Here is a 23,526-nt window from a genome sequence, read left to right as displayed (position 1 = left end):
AAAGTATAGTTACTTTTTAAGCAAGGAATATAGAGATTAGTAAAATAGCTACTAAAGGCAGGATATATTTTCTACTGTATTGAGTCTGCCTAACTGCTTGAGAATTGTTGGGATTAGACAACCAATCATTTTGTCCATGTGCACCACTTTCTTACCTCCCGTCATTTGCCAGAGTGGTTGGTTTTACAGGATCATAACAAAGTGCCCAAACAAAATACTATAGATATCTCCAAATTAAACATTAGACTTCCACACTTGTATCAGGAACACTGAATTCCTGTACACAAAATTGTTTAATAATCATAATAATAATCTCCCAATAATCACCCTTTTGTACTTCACTTCAAATGCTCATCCACCTGATCTTCCTTGCTCTTATGTTGTTAGCTGGGAACTGGGCTTGAGTTTTTATGTTGCTCTGAAGGACTGGGTGGAAATTTGGTCCAGAATAACTAAATGCCCTTTCAACAAGACCATCCTAAAATAGACCTATAAGGTACTCTTGAGGTTGTTTTGGACCCCTTGCACATTGTGAAAGCAGTTCCATCCTACAATGGCAAATTATTTATGGACTGTGACTAGCAGGGTGACATTCTATACACTTGGTGGTCATGCCATAGATTACTCTCTTTTTGGTCTAGAACATTTGGCCTCCTCTAAATTTTATTTTGTAGTACTGTTCAGAGAGACCCAAGGTCAGCACTGACCTCTTCACCTCTGAATACAAACTGAGCACCTATATTTTCTTAGCTACCATCAAAATCATAGCCAGAGCTTGGAAGAAACCTAGTTACTATCTGCAAGAAGTGAAAGTATTTTTCTGGCCTACTTCTATCCCTAAATCCCTTTAGCTTTAGCTATACCCAGTTCATCCCTCTATCTTGGAACTGAGCCACAGGGGGAATCCCCTGGTCCCTTCTCTCCTCTTAGTACCCCTGTTCCCTCTCAATCCTTTTTTGCTTAGTGGTATTCTTCTCCTCTCCCTATTCTGCTCTTTCCTTTCCTTTACTTCTCTCTAAAATCAGCTTGTCATGCATTAAACACAACATGCTTTTACAGTATGCTGTCATGGGTATATTATCTAATACATGTAAACATTGTGGTCTGACTTCAGTCTCATTTTATGGGAAGAGGTTAAATGTGTCTTTGTATCTTAAATATCATAGCTTTGTATTGATACATTAGTGGAATGTTTTCTAGGCAGTATTGCAGAAAGGTCAAACAAAACCAATTATCCATTATAAGAAAAGAAAAAAAAATCACATTTATATAGCCACGACCTTCTACTTTTTTCAGTGTGTATTAACTGTATGCTAGCAAGAATAGAGAAAATGACTAATCATAGGAATATATCTTTAGATTCTTTGAGCATGAGATACCCTAAAACAAGAAGAAAATAGTAAATAGCCACTACTATTTCACTAACAAAACAAAGTGAATGCTATAAACATAAAAAGACTACCTGTTGCAAGAGTCTTACAGAATAGCAACAACAAAACAGCAAAGTGTAACTTTTTTCCATGGTATTTGTAGCGTTAGAGTCACTAGTTGCATGTTGTCTAAGTAGTATTACAGAGACTTCAGACAGAACTGTGGAGAAATTCCATCATAAGAAAACTGGGAAATTATATCTATTTAGCCATGACCTCCTTCTTTTTACAGTGCGTTTTTACTGTACACTAAACACAATACAGACAATGGCTAGTCATGACATCTTTAAATTCCACTAACAGGGGATTTCCTAGACAAGAGGAATTGTAATTAGTCAGCAGTGTTAAACTAAGGAAACAGACACCTCTGTGTTTTCTTCATAGCCAAACTGCAGTACAGTTTGTATAGTGTCTAGTCCTACAAATACTTCATGGAATATGTCTACTAAGACAAGGTTTGTCACCTTTATTTATGTTGGAATTCCTAGTGTCCAAAGTGCATTTTTCTTGGACCTCTTTCCTAATAGGTAAAATAAAAAAAAAATCAGTCTTTTCACTCTTAAAAGACGATGCAGGATCCCTTTGGAGGTCCAAATAAAAGAACTGCACTCCTGCATAATATGTATTATGAAACTCAACAATGTCAATGCATTTGCAGTGGTACACAATATGATTTGAGAGGCTGATGTGCACAGAACCAATATTTACTTTTTAATATCAGTTTTTCCTTTCTTTTCAGTTTTGCCTTTCTGCGTTACTGCTTGTAGTGCCACTACGGCATATGTTTTATGCTTTCTTTCTGTATTATGGGACCTATGAGAAGGACACCAAGAAAAAAGCCCCTAGACCAAGCTGAAACACTGCTTGGTCTTTTTAATAATAGATAGTATAAAGAACATTCCCCACAGCAACCAATCACCAATCTGATTTCACTGTACTGTGTTTATATTCATACATTTAAAATCAGATTGCTATAAGTCCCTGCATTTGATCTTTAGCTTAATAAATAGCCCTGTATAGGCTGACCTTTTTGTGGTAGATATTAAGATTTTATGTGTTATGAAGCCTGTGCCCAATGTTTTATATTCTCTATTTACACAGGGCAAAGTCCAAGGTATGTGTGGTGATGCAGATGGAACTACAACATCTGAGGTGGAAATCAGTAACATGGCTCAGTATGGCTCTCGCTTCTTAGTTGGTGAGGTAGGTAATCTTTTCAGCACCATTTTACTTGGCATATACAAACCTAATGTGTTTGTTCAATAAGTTTGCAAATTCATTGTGATTTCTATACAATTCTACACATTTTCTACAGTGTCCTGATAATGAAAATCCTCTCCATCCTCCATCTGAGAATAATAAGAAATTTGTGGAAAACCGATGCAACCTTCTCAAGAGTAGCATCTTTGCTGATTGCCTTTATGAGGTAAAAATATCTTTTTAATGTTTTAAACACAAAGGTTATATATAATTGTGATAGCTGCTATGGGGCCTCTGATACCAGAGGTGAGGGGGTCCATGGAACACACATATCTTTGCTCATAACACAGTGACATTATCACATATAATCCACGTACGATGTTCCTACCCCACAAAGTGATGTTTGTTGTAAGTATGAAATCCCTTCCTGAACTGATTGCATTTATACTATACTAAAACGGAAGCACCAGGAAAAAAACACAATCTTTTCTTTAAAGACTGTTTATATAATACTGGTAAATAGGGTGTATGCATTAGCCATTCTGGATACAGAAAATTGATTTTGATATTATTTAGCATTTTACTGACCTGTACTGTAGAGCTACTGTAGAATACCAGATGGCATGTACCCTATCATGTGAAGTGAGCTCTGCTTGGTTCTGCATACACTATAGTCATAGCACGTAGAACTGAAGAAGCTACTTGGTTGTGTGACTAGACATTTTCAGCATTATATGCATGTCCTGTTGAATGTAACTTACTGCTACTAGCCATAGCCATAGCAGACCATGCAACTGCTCAAATGCCTGGAAGCCCAGGGGCCTTGAATTATCTGTCTACACTATGATATATGGAGCCAGTAATAGCTTTCACCAAAACACTTGGATAAAATAAACATACAGTATATAGGGAATCCTATATATAATTGATATGAAAGCAGTAGTCTGTTTTATTAGAGAAATTGCTTTTGAAATTAAGATTATAAAGATACTTAAGAACACAGTAATGCAGTACTGAAAAACACACAACTCTTCCTAAGGTGTAATTCCTTACCAATTTCTATTTTGCCTATATAACTCTTTTAACGTTTACAACACTTCTGTCTTCATGTCAGGTCAATGTGGAACCTTATTACACAGCTTGTGTGGAGGAGACAGCAGCCTGCAGAGAGGGTGATAGCTGCCTCTGTTACTGCACCTCATTGGCAGCTTATGCCCGTGCCTGCTGCCGAAAGGGGATCACAATCGAATGGAGAGGCCCTGACACCTGCCGTAAGTATATTTGCATACATATAAAATTCATATAGTCTGTGTATGAAGGACCTGATAATGAACATTTTTTTATTCTCTTTTAGCATCTCCTTGTGAATATTATAACAGAGGTAAGATGTCCATACGTTCCTATAGTCCAAAACTTACAGTTCAGTTAACAATGTATTCATTTTTGAATAGAAAGCCACTAATACTAACTTTAGGTCTTGATTTCTGTTTAAGATGATGGAGAGGGACCGTACCGCCTTGAGATGATCAATGGGAAGTCTCTGGTAGCTGATTATGATAATAGAGCAGTGGCACTGGAAGATGTCACAGATCCTGGAAACCTTAAGGCCAACTTTATGGTTACCAAAGGCCTTTTTGTAGACCCATTGAGTAAGTCCAAAACTTTTGGTTATGTTTTTATGTTTATATACCTTTCTTGCAAAGTCTAATATATAATACAATCTAAAGACAAATATGTTACTTTCTCATTGCTTGATGTCCGGTTTATATGTTTTTCTGCATTATGGAAAATCCTCTTGAGGAGCTTTATACCAGAATTTTGGCTTTGTGGTGGACAGAAGAGTAAGGCAACTTGGTGATATTTCACAACTGGAATATTTGAGGTAGACAGCAAAAAATGATCATATGACTTAGCTTGCTAGTGGAATGATTCTTGAAGCCTGAGTCCTCAGAATGCTGCAACTCTCTGTTCTTAACTACTTAATGATAGGGAATTCTGGGTACTTTATAAAAAAAATAATTTTTTATAGATACAGGGTGCCTGGATATTGGATCAGTATATCATATCTGCTTCTTGACCAGTAAAAGTCAGAGGTAGATAGGCTTGTATGACAACCAAGGGTATTAGTGATAATGTTTTTATAGCTGATCATTGTACAGTAGCTTAACAGGTTTACAACATTATGTTTGGCTACCAGCCTCTTCATGCTAGTCATGGATGCTAAAAACAATGTAGTCACAGCAAGTGAACAGTATATCTGAATTGTACTATTGTTTGAATGTATACTATTTAAAGATGTTTTCCATTTTGAGAGAGAATGAGAAAAATCTCTATACTTTCTACCCTGCAAGGGGTGTCTTGTTCAGAAACTGCAGCAGTCAGCAGTTTCATCAGCTCTGATACTACCATAGATCAATGTTGCCACACTTGTAAAACTATAGCTTTTCAATTAGTTTAAAAGCCAGAATACATTTACACAGTCTACGCTGGAATCAAACAGCTATCTAAAATAGGTATGCAGCATTTCCCCAAAAAAAGCATGCAGCATTTTAAACCAGCCTTTGAGCTGCTTTGCAGCTAATAATCAGGCACCTGAATTGTTAGGCATTCCTTTAACCCTTGGAATGTATTTATTTTTCAATAGTCTGGACATCTCAATTGTCTGTATGACTTGTATCAATGCCAAAATATCATAATTTAAATTAATTGTGTAACAGTCCAAAATTGTTTTACAAAATAAACATATTGTGCCGTGTCATACTTAGGCAGAACAAGAAAATACTTCCCACGTCCACATGTGAGATCATGACAGGACACACTTATCCAGCAGTAGTGAAACAACAGCAGTGATAAAAAAAATAAAACAAAGTGCTTAATTATGAAGATTTTCACTATTGTTAAATGTTTAAGTTGTTTCCCATTTATGAACATAAAAGTTCCATTGCTGTACTCCAATGTTTGGGACAATAATATTTCTATTTATCTGAAAAGTCCCAGGGGGCAGTTCACCAACATGTATGCTGTTCTACATAGTTGTTCACATGACATGCTAATGTGTATATTTAAAAAAAAAACATTTACATTTAATATTTTTATATTTTGCCAGAATATACTTAAACATTTGTATCTGCATAAATAAACACATTAAATCTGATTTGTCTCCAGATGGCAGAAGGCTGATCTCTCTGGAGTCCGCTGAGCACCACAACTTCTTCATTGTGCAAAATAATGATGGAACGCTAAGCTTGAGGAAGTGGCAGCCAAGTGTGGAATTCCGTTCACAGGCCACGTTCATCCTGAGGTCAAGCCGTTGGGTCAAGAACTATGATGCTCTAGAATCCTACACATCCCGTGGACAATATCTGTCTCTTAACAACAATGGACTGGTTATGTCACGGGTGAAGTCAGGAAGTATGCTTCAGATGAACTTCCAGTTGATTGGTAAGACATTTTTGGCAAAGACTTCTTAACCACATTCCCTCCGCCCTATTGCAAAAATACAGCTATAGGGTGGCAGAGATGTGCAAATCATGTATATATACGCGATTTTGCATTTCCGGGTAGGGGGCCACGATTGGCAGCGTCGGCTGTCAATCACCGGGTCCCGGTCAGTGATTCCCCGCCGGCACCCGGGGATCGCTGAGTATCACTGATAAACAATACAGATCTCTCCCCGTCAGCTCCTGCATATTGCTTTGTATTGCTCTGCATGGTAAACCAATTAATTTACATGTATTGGGATTTTTTTTTTAGTAAAGAAATGTAGCAGAATACATTTTGTCCTAAATTTTTGACGAAATTTTATTTTTTAAATTCTGTTACTGGATATGTTTAATAACAAAAAGTCAAAAATATTGTTTTTTTTCTCAAAATTAGTAGGTTATTTTTTGTTTATAGCGCAAAACACACAGGCAATCAAATATCACAGAAAAAAAGCTCAATTTGTGGGAAAAAAGGACATAAATTTAATTTGGGTGCAAGGAAACATTCAGCCACTGAGTGTCAGTGTCAGTATTACAGCAGTTCAGAATGTTTAGTCACTAAACAGGCTGAACTGCTGTAATACTGACACTCAGTGGCTGAATGTTTCCTTGCCATGGGAACTCTGCTATACTGAAGTTTCTATCTGCCAAACCCAGCTCTGATGAAGAAGGGAGCGCCCTTCAAAACGCGTTAGCTTCTACCCCCCCTTTGGATTTACCTGTAACCCTGTGTGGATTATGGCTAACTTATGCCTGTTTTACCGTCACTTTTGTGAGTATATTTCCTAAATAAAATAAAATTAGTTACTATTTATCAAGGTAATGCGCAAGATTTGTGCGCTCTTTCTTTCATCTACAGTACTATAATTTAGTGGTATTCCCCTGGAAATGAAATCAGCATTGTGTGGTGAATGCTCTTCTCCCAGAATATCCAATTTATGATATAGTAAACTTGTACTCAAATTTTAATTTTTAAATGTAGGTATCTTGCTTAAGTGCAGACATCACTAGATGCCTTCTATAACTTTCAATAGCAAAAAAGTCTCTTCTGTGCCTTTCTCTCATTAGTTTCACTTTGTTACCTAGGTGTGACTATCTGGCTAAGCCCCAGGATCTGCTCCTCTCCTGTTTAGTGTACCCTAACTGGCCTTAAAGGCATTTTTATTGAATATAGGAATGGTGGTAAAACTAACTGGTGTTTTTCCACAGGCTTCATGGGAAAGTACAAATCAGGGGCGGACTGACCATTTGGAAACTTGGGCACTGCCCGAGGGTCCGGGGTCAGTAGGGGGCCCCATGAGATGTCCCTGGTACCTTTTTCATGGGCTTTTTTGAGTTTGGGCAAGGACACAGGGGCCCCATGATCCCCTATTGCCCGGGGGCCCCATGAGTTGTCAGTCCGCCCCTGGTGCCAATATAGCTTTTATGAAGTTGTATCATTTAAAAAAAAAACAAAAGACCATATATTCTCTTATTTAAATATGAATATGAATATAAATACGAATATTTAAAATGACATTATTAACATGTGTTATTATTTTACAGAGGAAACCTTTGGATTGCCATCATTCTCTATCTGTACATGGAAATACAGAGCTTGTGGTAACCCATGCATTCCAACATGCCAAGATCCTCTGGGCACCAAATGTACATTAACACTCAAGTAAGTAGTAGACATTTTGTACTCCCTGAAGTCCACTGAAAAGCTAACTGTAAACAGGCACAGTCTAATAAATAGCCAAAGTTCTTGAGAATATAACCTGTTATTGCTTTAATTATAATTGCTAAAACAGCTATAAGGGATTCTGAGGCTTATGAATCTTGAAAGTTAAGAGCTGAACAGATGAGGGGGAGGAAGTTTATGGCAGGAAGTTCTGGGGATCCCCCATGTTTACTGATTAGGCCCACTTTATGCTAATAATACTGATGTTGGTGGTACAAACCTTTTTATAGATGCAAATTGCAACCTAACAAAAGTAAAACAGGCCACTAAAAAAAAACAGAATTCATTCATCTAACATATTTAAAAATATGCAGTTTTTATATATATATATATATATATATATATATATATATAGTATATATTTGTATATTTTTTTCCTCTATACATTTTTCAGTGACTCAGAACAATCAAATGTATTGAATAGCCAGGCAACTGGCATTTTCAGAAAAGTCCAGCAATGGCATCCCCTGTATTACTCTAATGATAGCTTTACTTTAGCTAACTGCTGATTAAACGTATGCTAACTAACTGTGCTTTATTTCTGCTGTAGAGTTGAAGGCTGTTACCCCCAATGTGCCCCCGAAATGGTGTTTGATGAAGTGACTCACCGCTGCGTACAAATCGAGGATTGTAAGTATTTTACAGGTTCTCTGTGTTCTAGATGTCAATGTTTAAAACTATAGACATGTAATTTTGTGATGATCTTCAAATATATAATTTAAAATAGAATATTGTCAGGGTGATGTTTTCCAGTCAACTTGCTTGCTGCAGACTTCTACTTTGACTCGTAGTTAAGGCATGGACACAATTCTATTGTTATATGTAGAATTTAATTTTTTCTCTTGTGGGCTGTCATACCAAGATAAAGCAATACCAATTTTTTAAAATAAATTCCCATAATTAACTTGTTTATGAATGTACTTACTTTTCAACTTTATTTCAGGTATCCGTCTGCCTTCTGTAACTCTACCTCCTCAGACTCCACCTCCAGAGACTCAACCACCTGAGACTCTACCTCCTCAGACTCCACCCCCTGAGACTCAACCGCCTGAGACTCTACCTCCTCAGACTCCACCTCCTGAGACTCAACCACCCGAGACTCCACCTCCTCAGACTCTGCCTCCTCCTCCACCCAGCATTCCTGAGCCGGTAAAACATTTTTTGACTTTGTATATGTGCAAAACAATTTAGACAATAAAATCACTTCTGTTTTATTTAATTACATTTGCATTGCTTTCAAACAAGTGCAGATAAAATATAATAGTAAACAAAACATAAAGGTAAATGATCAATGGTACCAACCAATCAGTCCTTATTTTTCATAGCAGCCCAATGTAAACAACCAGATATCTGTTTTACTTGTCTAAACTTCAACAGACCTATCAGTTGTTAGTCATGATGTGCCAACATTGGATGGTTCTATGCTTGTGCTTATAACATAACATTACATTATGTGGTTCTATGAATCCCATGGTCACAGCATACACTTTCTTTTTATAACCCCAACATTACAATGTAATAATATTGACATTTTCTTGAGTAGGCACATTTTTTTTAAAGGCACATTTAAAAGTGTGTGCCTAGGTTGAGTTCCCCTGGAGGTAGACCAATGGTGCTCCAAACCTCACAGTGTCTTCCTGGCACTTTAAACAGCATGAGAGTATAAGGTGAAGAGCCGGCAACTCATTCTCCCAATAAAATTACTTTATTAATAAAGGGTACAGTGTGCGAGTTACAGCAGCTGTAACGTGCACACTGTACCCTTTCTAATAAAGTACTAACAACATATAAGGAAATGAGGGATGGACGGTGGTTCTCTCGGCCTAGGAGGACATCACCCACTTTAGCTGTGCATTCATTTTACCTGCAATTTTGTTGGTAGTTTACATGGTCCCTTTAAGTGCCATTTAGCACACCTTAAGTGCTATCATTCAGTGAGACAATGTTCTCTTTATGAATTTCATTTTTTAATCTGAGTAATATGTTTGAAAGGCATTTGCATTTGCAAAATTAGTTAGGCTTGATGTGTGTTATGAGAAATAAACAAGAATAGTCTGCCTACTACCTGCCTTTTCCTGTTTCTGTTATAAATTCATTGCATGTAAAATGTAGTAAAATGGTCTACAGCGTTTTAAAATGCATGTGAAATTAGATAAAAATGTTTGGTAAAACACACATATTTTCCAGTGCAGAAGTGCGATTATACAATTATTTATTGTTCAGTCTATAACCTTACAGCCCCTGGAAGCTTATCTAAACCCAAAAACAAAAATGTAATACTAACAGCAGATCCCTACAATTGAATCTGTCACTAGATTCCATGTAGGGCTCTAGAGTGTCTATACTGCATAGCAATAACCCAAAACCTCTAAGCACAAATGGTGAGGAAACGCTCTTGGCTGTTTGCATTCACAAAAATGCTGAGTATCTACATCATGTAAGAGTGATTGGCTTGTTAGGAACATTTTTATATATATAAATAAAAAATATAAATAAAATATATTGCAGCATTTTATTGAATTCTGGGCTTATTGTTGCTCACCAGTGCTTGTTAAAACCTGATGAGGTTCACCAGTTAACAAATGCTTGTGTACGCAGCATGTATACAGATATACCAGGAAAAGAATAGCCATTCTTCATTCTTCATATATTTTTTCCAGGAATGCAAAGACAAAGTGTGTCCCCCTGAACCTGATTGTTTCATGCAAGGCTCTAGGAAAGTCTATTATCCAGGAGAAGATCCTTGCTGCCAAGAAGTCGATTGTGGTAAGTGTTGATGATAAGCAGACTGCTTTTCTGGCTGGTCTCTGGCTTCATTGACTTCTGAGTCTGTTAGGCTCCATGCACGCTAGTGTTTTTTTATAAGCTCAAATAATGCTAGAAAAAAAACCCTGGATGAAAAACACTGATAATAGCATTTTTGTGCCAGCTTGTAGTAGTGTTTTAGTAGCATTTAGAATCGTTTAGGAGTTTTAGTGTTTTAATAATGTTTTAACAGTACACAAAGGGACAAAAAGCTGAAAAAAGCTGTTTGGAGAGTTTCAGTAGCCTTTAGAAATGTTTATGAGCATTTATAAGCATTTATGAGAATTCAGCACTTTTTTTCTGCTGGAAAAAACTCTACAAAAACAGTTTTTTTCTGCTTCTAGATGCTGAAGCTCTAAAAACACTTGTAGCATAAAGTAGTGTACATGGACACATAGGAAAGCACTATTTAGCTTCTAGGAGCAGAAATAAATGCTAATAACAGCTTCTAGGAGATTTTAAAAAACTGCTAGTGTGCATGGAGCCCTAAATGTGAAAAGTATGTAGGTCAGTAGATCTCACTTCACTGACTGCATACTTCTTCCAAGTAAAAATTTTCAGGAATGGCAGCCTCCATGATGCTGTCATGACAGATTTCCTTTAAGATTTCCTTTAAGATGACATCTGCCACATTCAAACAAGAGTGTTTATTGTTTATCTTTGAAATATCGGCAATATAGAATGAGGAAAAACACATATACCATGATAACTTCTCCTACATTTTTACATTATACTGTATGAAGTGTTTTTTGTTGCTGAATAGGATTTCTTTTTTAAAGTGATGTACATATTTACTGATTGACACAGAATGGTCCAGGGAGTGTGTTCAGGTTGTGTCTGTCATGTCAGAAGTTGTAGATGGTTGTTGATTCCTTGGGCTCTGCAAATGGTTATTCAGGGGGAGGGGAATGTTATTGACTAGGAAGGGGCAGTATATGTTTACTTGCATGGAATAACTAAGAATTGTGTGTTTTCTCCCAGTATGTGACCCATGCAGTCCGCCACCAGACTGTGGACCTGGTGGCCTGCTAAGCAAGACTATTGACCCAGAAACCCAGTGTTGTTTCCAATACAACTGCACTGGTACTAATAGTAAGTCCATGTCTTTTTTGATTAATGTATGTAAACAGTATTTTGAAAACAGTCTTATTATAAAGGTTTGTGTAGCAAAATATGAGATATACTTTCATCTATAAAATGGAAGTAAATAGATGGATACAAAGCTTTATTCCAGGAGTACTTAGTTAGCAACTCTTTTACAAGATTATTGCTGAGCCGTCAGACAAATAGCATTTCCTAAAAAATGTAACTGTTAAATATTTTAAGCTGACTTATTAGTAATACATTTTTGTTTTTTTGTTCTTTTGTAGGTAAACCAACAATACCAGTAAGTCATTGAAATATCTGTCCATTGTATAGAATCAACTATAAACATTTTCAAAAAGTAGTTATACGTTTACTAACATTTCAGGGTATCTTTATAACAGTATTAATCCAACCCATCAATCCCCCTTAACTCAACCTAGTTTTGGAGAAGCCCAAACCACTGGGCTGCAAAGCAAGTCTATTACGCATTTCTAGGTCTGTTGGCAAGCAGCTAATTGGTTTGTTGTTTACATACACGATTATTTAGCTGTTATTAGTTTGGAAATGAGTGCTCTGTTTCCCAGTAGTACTGTTAGTTTGTAACTTAGACTGGCCTTACAATCTAATTGCACAACACATTTTACACAATGTGCAAAATCCAAAATAATGTACAATACTGAAGATTGGCTAAGAATTTGGCAATAATAAAAAAGTGATATTAAAATAAGTGTGAATCATGTAAAAAGCCAAGCTTGATCCAGTTATGTTGAATTAAAGTGATATGCTGCCGTTAAACTACATGTGCCAGTCCCTGGCACAATACCGGTCATGTATTCTTATAGTAAATAAAAAGAAAGAAACAATGTTGGTCTTATTTAGTAAAAAGTTCCTAGTTTTGCATATCTGGGTCTGGTTTTTTTTTTGCTGTATATTTATTTTGGGGAGAATTCCTATCACTTCCTGCCAGAGACACAATAGGATGTGAGATAATTCTATTGAAAGCAAGGGCAAATCCAGCTGTCACGGGAACATGTGTTCCCATCCTCAATTTCTCATCTCCTCTTGTTCCTTTGAAAACTTAACATTTTGGATTTCCCATCACTTTCTGAGGGTAGGGACTTATGTAAATGTACAGTACTGTATATATGTAAAGCGCTGCATAAATTGACGGCGCTATATACAGTGCATCCAGAAAGTTATGTTACAGCCTTATTCCAAAATGGATTAAATTAATTTTTTTCCTCAACATTCTACAAACAATACCCCATAATGACAACATGAAAGAAGTTAATTTGGAAATCTTTGCAATTTATTAACCACTTCCAGTCTGGACACTTTTACCCCCTTCCTGACAAGGGCAATTTTCAGCTTTCAGCGCTATCACACTTTGAATGACAATTGCGCGGTTATGCAACACTGTACCCATATGAATTTTTTAGCATTTTTTTGAGACAGATAAAACTTTATTTTGGTGGTATTTATTCACCACTGGGATTTTCATTTTTTTCCTATGTAAATAAAAATGTCCAAAAATTTTGAAAAAAAGTGTTTTTCTTATACAATTTTGCAAATAAATAATATTTCATCATAAATCTTGGCCGCAATTTATTCCGTTATCTTTTTAGTAAAAAAAAAAAATAAGCCAAATTAGTTTATAACCAAAAATTATAATTTTTAAACATTTTTTTAACATTTTTATTTTTTTATATTATTATTTATTTTATTTTATATTTTATTTTTTTTACATACTGTCACCCTAGCAGTACAGTGTCACCATGGTGACATTGTACTACTTCTGGGGGGTGATGAAGATTTTTTTTTTTTTTTTTTTTTACACTGATGGCTTTTACACCCATATAGGGTGTAAAAGCAATCATTTCTCTTTCTTTCTGTCTGCATTCTTGCAGCCATTGATAACTACTGAGTGAGCTGTGATTGGTCACAGCTTGTCACATGGTACAAGGCTGTTGTGAATAGCCTTGTACCATGTGACCTCTGTGATCATTCACAGATTTCACACGTAGTAAGCAATGATGTCACAAGTGACATCTTGCTTGCTACTTTGCATGTGATCACTGATTGGCCAATCAGTGATCACATGATCAAACCTCGCACAGAGGTCCCGTCCGACGATTGGTGTTTCACTGTGTCCGGAGGACACAGCGGGTACCGGATCGTGGTGCTGCGTGCTCCCGGGGAGCACGCACAAGCAGGGTGTGGGGAGGCCATTTATAAACGGCCACCCGACCCTGCAGTGCCACCGTCCGGCTGTTTATATACAACGGCCGGTCGGGAAGTGGTTAAAAATAAAAAAACAAAAAAAAACACATGTACATAAGTATTCACAGCCTTTGCCATGACACTCAAAATTGAGCTCTGGTGCATCCTGTTCCCACTGATCATCCTTGAGATGTTTCCACAACTTGATTGGAGTCCACCTGTGGGAAATTCAGTTGATTGGACATGATTAGGAAAGACACGAATCTGTCTATATAAGGTTCCACAGCTAACAGTGCATGTCAGAGCACAAAACAAGCCATGAAGTCCAAAAAATTGTCCATAGACCTCCGAGACAGGATTGCACAGATCTGAGTAAGCGTACAGAAACATTTCTGCAGCATTGAAGGTCCAAAGGAGCACAGTGGCCTCCATATGGAAGAAGTTTGGAACCACCAGGAATCTTCCTTAAGTGGGCCGCCTGGCCTAAATGAGCAATTGATGGAGAAGGACCTTAGCCAGGGAGGTAACCAAGCACCCGATGGTCACTCTGAAAGAGCTCCAGTGTTTCTCTGTGGAGAGAGGAGAACCTTCCAGAAGAACAACCATCTCTGCAGCACTCCACCAATCAGGCCTGTATGGTAGAGTGGCCAGACAGAAGCCACTCCTCAGTAAAAGGCAAATGGCAGCCCACCTGGAGTTTGCCAAAAGGCACCTGAGGGACTCTCAGACCATCATCTTTAAACAGGACAATGACCCTAAGCACACAAACCCACATAACAAAGGAGTGGCTATGAGCCAACTTGGTGAATTTCCTGGATTGGCCCAGCCAGAGCCTAGACTTGAACCCAAGGGAACATCTCTGGAGAGATCTGAAAATGGCTGTGCACCGACACTCCCAACCCAAGCTGATGGAGTTTGAGAGCTGCTGCAAAGAAAAATGAAAGATGCTTCAACAAAGTATTGAGCAAAGGCTGTGAATACTTACGTACATGTGTTTTTTTTTTATAAATTGCAAAGATTTCAAATTGAACTTCTTTAACATTGTCATTATGAGGTATTGTTTGTAGAATGTTGAGGAAAAAATTAATTTAATCAATTTTGGAATAAGGCTGTAATATAACAAAATGTGGCAAAAGTTAAGCACTGTGAATACTTTCTGGATGCACTGTAAGCACCTGTAATAAATAAATAAAATTGGTTTACTAAATGGATAGTGCATTGTAGCTTTACAAAGATAATATTAACTCAGTTAATGAGGTGAGGCTTTGTTCACTTCAATAATCCTTTCATGTGCAAACAAAATGCATATATTTTATTTAAATTCCTGAGTGATTGCACACAGGTGATTGCAGTGTTGTGTAAATTATCAGCGATATGAAAGTACATGTAATAATAAATATAAATAAATAATTTGTAACTTTTCAGGATTATGTGCTTGGGTGTTACATGTGTAGTGCCTCAGTGTACATGCATCAGTAACAAAATACAACAACATTTTAGCATTGATATAACTGTATCTGACATGTTTTCTTTTTATTATTCCATAGACTGAACCCATTGAAACACTACCTCCCCCTCCAGTAAGTTACACAAGCTGTTATCTGTATTAATAATTATTTAATGGGATAAACTTCTGTCTGAATATATCCCCCAAAGATAAAGCATCTGCCAGTACATGTTCCTGGTCTATGGAAAATGTGCCCAAAAAAAGGCAAGCAAGGGCAGACAATTAGTTAACCAGTAGTGCAAGCAGGCTTCCTGCAGCTGATCTTTTCCTCATTGCTGACACATAGATACTGTGTTTCTGGGTGGAAGTGGCCATCTTGAACAGAATTTTGCTAATTCGTGTCAGAGCTGCCTCTCTGATGATTGGAGATGTGATAACTGTGGGGTAATGATAAAAAAGCACCAGGAGAGGTAAAAGAATCACAGATTCACAGAATGAATTAAGCAGAAGTTTGGAGATCATTGCACCAACGACCCTCAGGTACAACTTTCTCGCCAGAAAAAAAAGAACAGTAAATGGCAAAGCAGTGCAACAATTCTCACTCCAAACCCTCAAGACAACCATTCAGAGGCAGCAGTGCCTTAGACAATCTCTTGTTGCAAATATACAGCTATGAGGCTATAAAATGGAATTTCTCAGCAGTGGGCACAAATTCAGAAGAGCTCTGCTCTTTTCCAAGAGGAATTTAGGACAAAGAGTACATTTTTTGTATACTGTTTGGACACAATAAACAATTTTGGATGTTTCCCTAGACCATGGCAAATCTTTTTAAGTTCAGGCTAACTTTTATTACTGTATCCTCCTTTTAAAATGACTTAAACTAGGTAGAAGAAATTATTAGCTTTGAGTGGACTACTCTTTCACTTACTGCTAACAATTTTTCTTGTAATTGTGATTATAGGATTGTAGACATATGTATGTACTTACACAATTGTATTTTTGTTTCCAAAAGCCACCATGCTGGGATGTGCTCTGTCCACCTGTGTCTTGTAAGAAGACGGATGCAGTTCCAGTAGTAGTTGAACCTTCTTCTGCCACTCGCTGCTGTCCAGTTTTTGACTGCGGTAAGTTGAATTATTCAAACTAGTGTATTGTAAGTTAACAAATTTTTTTTCAAAACTTTTCAATTTAACTACACTTTTATTTTACTGCAAAGTCTAGCAGAGATGTCTTGAAACTGAATTTACTTTTATTTAAATCCAAAATCTCAAAAAAAGAGTTTATTGCCAATTTAAGAATAGTGAGCAGAGCCATGCAAGTCATCCTCTATGCAGCTGGATTGACTATGCATGTAGGCTTAAAATAATATTACTCCAAACTGCCTACATTCATATAAGGCTAGTTAACTGTCAGTGCAGTGTTGTCAGTACTCTGTATGGAACTCATGATTTCTCTGGAGTAATACTTTGGAAGCAATAATAAGTCTAACCAAAAAAGGTAATAATGAGGTGGACTTAAAGTTGAACTCAGGGCACAAAAAGGCCAATCACCGTGCACCAGAAGAGAGCAGAAGTTCCATACTGGATTATCACACAGATCAGGAAGAAATACACAAAGCACACCAACATTCAAAAATACACTTCAAAAAAATGCCTCTTTTGTTTAGACATTTGCTTATCCCAAAGATCAGCTTTAAAAGAGCCAAAATTATCTCCAATTCATCAGATGTTCTAGTTCTGGGAGTCTACTTCAGCATAACTGGACTGGTTATGCTTTACCTTTGTTTTTGGAAAAATATTTTTTGGTTCTTTAAATACAGATTTACAACTAATGTGTTGTCAAGTCTATTAACTTGGATATACCATTGACTGTGTTTTCTCTTTAAATTCAGAATGCCAAATGGAATGCAATATTCCCACATGTGAAGATAACAGGCCACCACTGCTACTTGGAGACCTGGAAACAGAGTGCTGTCCTAAACATCAATGTCGTAAGTGTCTTTATAGCTGCAAACCAAACAATCAGTAAAACTAAAACAATTTAAAAAGCCAAAACTCTTGTGCTCACCAAACACTAAACCTTCAAATGTATACAATACATGCAAAGCAGCAGCACACAAAGTTTCCAACCTTTCCTATAAGCACTAGGTAAGCACTACCTGTGCTGCGCTCAAAATATATAAAGATTAAAAGTATGTGGTAAATAAATCAATAAATATGTCAATATGCTTGACTCACATATATCAACCCAATAAATATATAGAAAATCTCAATGAAAGTCTTTAGTGGTATTCTTCTTTTCCTAATCAACAACAACATTCACCGTGTGAAAAAATAAAATAAGTTCCACCAAGATCAATGAAAATGAATCATGATTGATTATTGTTCTATGTTACACTATGTTTTATTCAGTAAGCGCATGTTTTGCTTTGGCAACATTTTCTGACATTTATTTATTCACTGAGATGCTTTTGTTTTTATTATTTTTCAGCACCTCCACCAACACCACCTCCTGTAAGTATCCACCAGTCTAAAAACTACATAGCCAAGTCCAACCAAAGCTCATACTTTAATTTTGAATGGACATCAGCAATTTTTTCAGGCCATCCTCCAATGGCAAGATATCTCACCATGGTTTCTGGCACCTCCTTCCCATATTGTAATTATAAAGCTGAAAATGGGTGTCACGCTAACATTGGTAGATACAATGTGAGCATGACTCTCATGTCATGGGAAAAGTAGTGAGGTGGGTCTAGAAAGTAGGGAGAAAGTATCTGATCATCAGAGTCCCCAAGAAAAAAATAAATATAAGAAATATTTGGTCACCATATCCCCCAAGAGAAATAAGAAACCACTCCAATGTTGTTCATCAAGTACTACAATATCATTTTTGGGTGGACTGTTCCTTTAAACTAAAACTGGTGCACACATAATATGGTGCAGCTGTGCATAATAATCAATCAGCTTCTAATTTCAGCTTGTTCAAATAAGCTTTGACAATAAAACCTAGAAGCTGATTGGTTACTATGCACAGTTGCCATGCATTCTATGTACACAAGTTTTAGTAAATTCCCCCCTATGTTTTCTTGGAGTGTGAGAAATGCAAGGGATTAGTTCTTTTCCTTGGAAATTTGCATATCGTAATTATCATTAACAGTAGATATTAATTTTGTAAAAATTAATTGACATATTCAGAAAAAAAGTCTTAAAATTGTGAACATACCTGTGCTGGCAACTAGCATGTTCAGTATGTTTCCAAACTTTCAAACTGGTATTAGAAATTTTTCCCAGCATGTACCTGATGCCTAAATATTCATGTTATTTCAGTGCCAAATTTTATGTCCATAGGCTGTATGTTATGCTTTTACTAAAACTTAGAAGGAGCATAAAAGTTTTTATCAGACCCACTTTGATACTGGATTGAAATAAAGTACTTTCATACAAATCATATCTGAATGTAGAAGTGGAACTAGAATAGTGGTTAGCCACAAAGTGGGCAATTCCCACTGATAATTACACAGGCTGTAATTCCTTTCGATAATATTAGCTGGAGTCCCGGGATAATTGTGTGCTCCTTTGCAGTAGCTATTGAAGAGAACAGAAAATGGAGCTAAATAAAAAAGAAAAAACAAGGTCGACATAAAATGCTCAGAAACAAACGATTGCATTATTTAAATATCAATTTCATGTGCAAAAATATAAATTCCACAGCACTGGAATAATTATTATTGTAAATAGAGCATTTTTGTACGGTTAAATAACAATGCAGTTGAAGTACCTCACACATCTTTATGAATCGATTCTAAAAACATAGCTTACTTTATCTACAGTAATTAGGCCTAGTTGTAATAATTGTACTCCATAACATGTCCCTATGACCGCTCTAATTGTGCACTTCTCACTGTATTGCAGCCTCCATGTAGCCACGTGACCTGCGCTCCTGAGCCCACATGTACAGAAAATGAGTATAAGATTCAAACTCCAACTGATGACCCTTGCTGCCAGACTTTCTCCTGCAGTAAGTGCTGATCCTCACTACAGTATTTTGTTTTGACAGTATGTGAGAGTGATCTGTCAGTGACAGCTCAGTCCCAGTTCTGGGGGTGCTGATGGGACTAGGACCCATCCACCCTGCCATAGCATATATGCTTACAGCAGTTGTACATGGGTTAAACAACCAAGACAAAAAAAGTACAGAAACATTATAAAGAAGTAGAGAAGGCTCCTACTCATCTGTGTCTATGATTTAATTAATGAGATCCTTCCACCAAACTAATCATTTCAACAAAAATATTCCCATAAGATTATGTGGTTTTTACACTTGACATGTACCTGTAAAAGCCTTCCTTGTGTAGACATCTAAAAGGTCTGAGACTAATATTGGGCCCGTCATCTTGACAGTGATGTCAGCAGCCCAGCGGACTCAGAGGTGTCACTCAAAAAGTTTATGAAGGGAAGTAATGGAAGATTAGAGGATATTGTGCCGGCACAGTCAGTAATTAGACACTTCTAGAAGAGGAGAGGGCTAAGACATGCCAGGAGAGAAGGGGAATTTCAGTGAGTCAATTCTTTTTTGGACCGGTCAAATTCCCAGCTATATTCAAAGATACATTGTTTATTGCAAATAAATGTAAAATTGTTTATGGAAAGGAAAAAGTAATGCTGGAGGTTAGGTTAATGCTGTGAAGTTTACAAAGGAAAGCCATTGTCTATGGAAAAGCAAAATAATCAGGCTCAGCAGAATTATCACAGTTGAGGGTAGTCATAGATATTTTTTGACTGAAAAAAACAAATTCACAAAATCTGTGGAACTAGGTTTTACTATGAGCTAGTAACACCAGTCACACATTTTGCCAGAACTGAGTATTATAACTGGGCTTCCATGTTTATTATAAGCAGTGCCTTATGTGACCAGTGTTTAGTCCTCTGTTGTAAAATGAACCCTGTCCCCAAGGGTGACTTGCCATTTCCCCTCTGGACGTGGGATTGAACAAGTGTACTGTAGCTCCTATGTATATACCATCAGGCTTATTCACTAAGGCAAAGTGCTGCAAATTATAACATCTCCGTCTATCAGTCATCTGACTTTGGAAATGTTCAGGTCTGATTGGTTGCTGCTTGCATTGTCTTATTGAATAAATTTGTTGTGTTTTTTGGTTGTTGGTATTTTGTTGATGCATATACAGTATGTTAAACACAGTTGTAAGTTGCTGACTGTATTTATGCTAGATGGTAATACCATATTTCTCTTTTGATCTTTCAGTTCCTATACCAACAACTCCTGTAAGTACAAAGAGGGTAAAATGTTGCAAAATGCAGGTAGAGCTTTGAATGACAAATATAATTATACATAATCATAATGACTGAAGTCCTCCTGACTGCCAAGTCCTGTTTAAAGTGGTTGTAAAACCCTTCCAAATACCCAGTGAAGTAACTAGCTTCATGTGATGCACAGAGATTAAATATATTCTCCTTCATATATTGTATCTGTTTATCTACAGCCATCCATTATCCACAGCTATTCAAAAAGCACAGATTACATAGCATTTCTGATTGCAAGAAGGCAGGGAGAGGGAAGCTGATGTCACACACTGCACAGCTCAGACAGGAGAGCTGAGTCTAATCTGAGACCTGAGTGGAGGGAAGATACACCCCCCCCTACACAATCTTATAGGGAAACATGCACAGCTGAGGCTATCAATCACAGGGTGTGTGCTGGAGCTCTCCTCCCCATCACCTTTCACCCCTTGGAGTCCACACAACCTGTCAGAAATTACTTATGCAGATTGCCTAGGAACTAGACTGCAGACAGAAATCACAATCAGTACATTGCATTAAGGCAAGTGAACAATATAAAAGGATTTGCTTTGTTCATTTTTCATATCAGAGGTTTACAGCCACTTTAGGTTATATTTGAGGACATTATGAAAATGTAGAACTGAACATGCATTATGTATATCCGAATTCCAGGCGAGCAACTAAAGAAACAGATGAAATACATATAATGGAGCTGTTTTACCTACCAAACAATGTGTATTTCTTCCTATCCAGTCCTAAGATTTGAAACGGTTCTGACAAACAGCACAGCTCTGTCTGGCAGGGCAGGATACCTGAAATGTATCTGCTGTAGTTGTGTAACTTTTACAGGTTATGTCTGACTCCCAGCCAATTAAATGAGAAGCAGCATGCTTATGAGCTCATGACTCTGTCACTCTCCTTCTGTTAGCATGTTGCTTGTCCTTTGATTGGATCTTTGTGCTGATTCTCCCTCTTGCAGTCTGAGCTCTGCAAGAGACTGATACCAGGTTAAATTTAAGCTAATTCCACTTCTTGCACTTGCTGGCATGTCACTTATCCCTTCCTTGGAATGAATACAGAGCTGAATTAATGTGTGTTTTTATATCTGCCCGGAATTCACACCTATGCGATCTGATTCTGCACTTCGCACCGCGTTTTACGGACCGCTTTTGGGGTGTTGTTAACATACAACCCCACAGCGGTTCACATGAACAGGGTGTGATTCTGATGCGGTGCAGAATTCATATAGAAAATGCTGCGAATTCCACACCCCATCAGTGTGAACCAGGGATTAAAGTAAACTTGTGTTAGAAAAATGATGCACTGGTATTTGCTTTACCCTAGCTTCACACCTAAGCGTTTTCTGCAGTGTTTTGCAGAAACGCAGTACAGTCCATTTAACATGATTTCTTATGGGACATGTTCACATCTGTGCGTTTTCACCCGGTGCGTTTTTGGAAAGGGTCAGGGACTTTTTTGAATGCAAGAAGATGCGTTTTTGATTCTATAGACTTCAATGGAAAAGCTGCAGAAAAGCATGTATTGCATTTGTGTTGCTTTTTTGCCACATTTTTTATGCTTTTTGGAGGGGTTTTGCATTTTAAGTCTGCCTAGCATAAAAAAAAAAAAAGAAAAAAAAACGCATACAAAATGTGGCAAAACCACAAGTGCAAAAACGCAACGCAAAACCCAATGCAGAAACGGCTCAGACACAACCTGCATAGGTATGAACCTAGCCTTAAGGCTAGGTTCACACCTATGCATTTTTCAGTACATTTGTAGATTTGTAGATATGCATTACAGCCTATTTAACATTAGTTGGTTTGGGTCACATTTACATCTATGCAGTTTCCACTGATGCATTTTTTGGAAAGGTGCAGGGACTTTTTTTACACGCAGCACGGTACGTTTTTGGCTCTAAAGACTTTGTAATTGCATAGACAATGGAATTGCATCAAAAAAGCATGAAAAACACATATTTTGTGCATTTTCCTGCATGACAACAGATACTTCTCCTTAGCAACATTAACAAATCCCAAAAACGCAAAACAATAAAAATGTATCAAAACACATGGGAAAAATGCAAAATGCGCTTGAAAACCGCACCAACTGCAACCAATAGGTCTGAACCTAGTCTAAGTATTTTACCACTTATTATTTGTATCATAAACCATTGTATATTTTGTGCATACATGTGTTTGTACACTTCTCTGGATACAAACATTTTTAATAAAAGTTGAGTATATCCAAAAAGAGGTTTTAAAAACTGTCATATAGCTTTAGGCACAACATGATGACAATTTAATTCCACATAGCACATGCTCCTCCAAACAGACTTGTAATGTGAATCCCAGATATAGATTTACCTGTACTAGAAATGTGGCATGCTTCCCCCTTCCCCCTCCAACAGTGCCTCCGCCTCATCTACCTATACAGAGGCTGGAGCACTGGAAAGCAATGACATCTATTTGTGAATGTACTGGTATGTTTTAGCATCTTATAGTGCCTACATTTATGCAATTTTAATCATTTGTTTTGTTTTTGTGTTTACTCTGCTAACCACTTGCTCTCCTGAGGATTTATGCCCCTTCCTGACCAGGCCATTTTTGTTATGACGCTGCATTACTTTAACTGACAATTGTGCAGTCATGCAACACTGCACCCAAATACAATGTATGTCCTTTTTTTCCCAAGAATTTAGCTTTCTTTTGGGGGTATTTGATTGTCTGTGCATTTTTTATTTTTTGTGCTATAAAAAAAAAAAAGGCTGACAATTTTGAGAAAAAAACTATATTTTTTACTTTTTGCTATTAAACATGTCCAGTAAAAAAAAAAA

At 37.1% G+C, this 23,526-nt stretch overlaps 1 protein-coding gene across 1 annotated transcript in view; it reads left to right on the top strand.

The window, feature by feature from the left end:
• The window catches only part of LOC149461208 (uncharacterized), a 329,662-nt gene that overhangs the window by 93,443 nt on the left and 212,693 nt on the right, over nt 1-23,526 (top strand). Inside the window, exons 42-59 of the mRNA XM_089678641.1 lie at nt 2,532-2,633; nt 2,746-2,856; nt 3,745-3,901; nt 3,985-4,011; nt 4,124-4,279; nt 5,796-6,071; nt 7,658-7,775; nt 8,386-8,465; nt 8,779-8,984; nt 10,496-10,601; nt 11,622-11,732; nt 12,011-12,027; nt 15,494-15,526; nt 16,406-16,517; nt 17,285-17,383; nt 17,884-17,906; nt 19,305-19,410; nt 20,656-20,675. Coding sequence (XP_089534767.1) covers nt 2,532-2,633; nt 2,746-2,856; nt 3,745-3,901; nt 3,985-4,011; nt 4,124-4,279; nt 5,796-6,071; nt 7,658-7,775; nt 8,386-8,465; nt 8,779-8,984; nt 10,496-10,601; nt 11,622-11,732; nt 12,011-12,027; nt 15,494-15,526; nt 16,406-16,517; nt 17,285-17,383; nt 17,884-17,906; nt 19,305-19,410; nt 20,656-20,675 — 1,860 coding nt within the window. The remainder of the gene's footprint in view (nt 1-2,531; nt 2,634-2,745; nt 2,857-3,744; nt 3,902-3,984; nt 4,012-4,123; nt 4,280-5,795; nt 6,072-7,657; nt 7,776-8,385; nt 8,466-8,778; nt 8,985-10,495; nt 10,602-11,621; nt 11,733-12,010; nt 12,028-15,493; nt 15,527-16,405; nt 16,518-17,284; nt 17,384-17,883; nt 17,907-19,304; nt 19,411-20,655; nt 20,676-23,526) is intronic.

Source organism: Staurois parvus, unplaced genomic scaffold (genome assembly GCF_062004578.1).
Source record: "Staurois parvus isolate SC_StPar_1 unplaced genomic scaffold, SC_StPar_1.0 ptg000207l, whole genome shotgun sequence".
Lineage (NCBI taxonomy): Eukaryota > Metazoa > Chordata > Amphibia > Anura > Ranidae > Staurois > Staurois parvus.
Note: the sequence above shows the minus strand (reverse complement) of the source record. Positions and strands in the feature narration are given on the sequence as shown.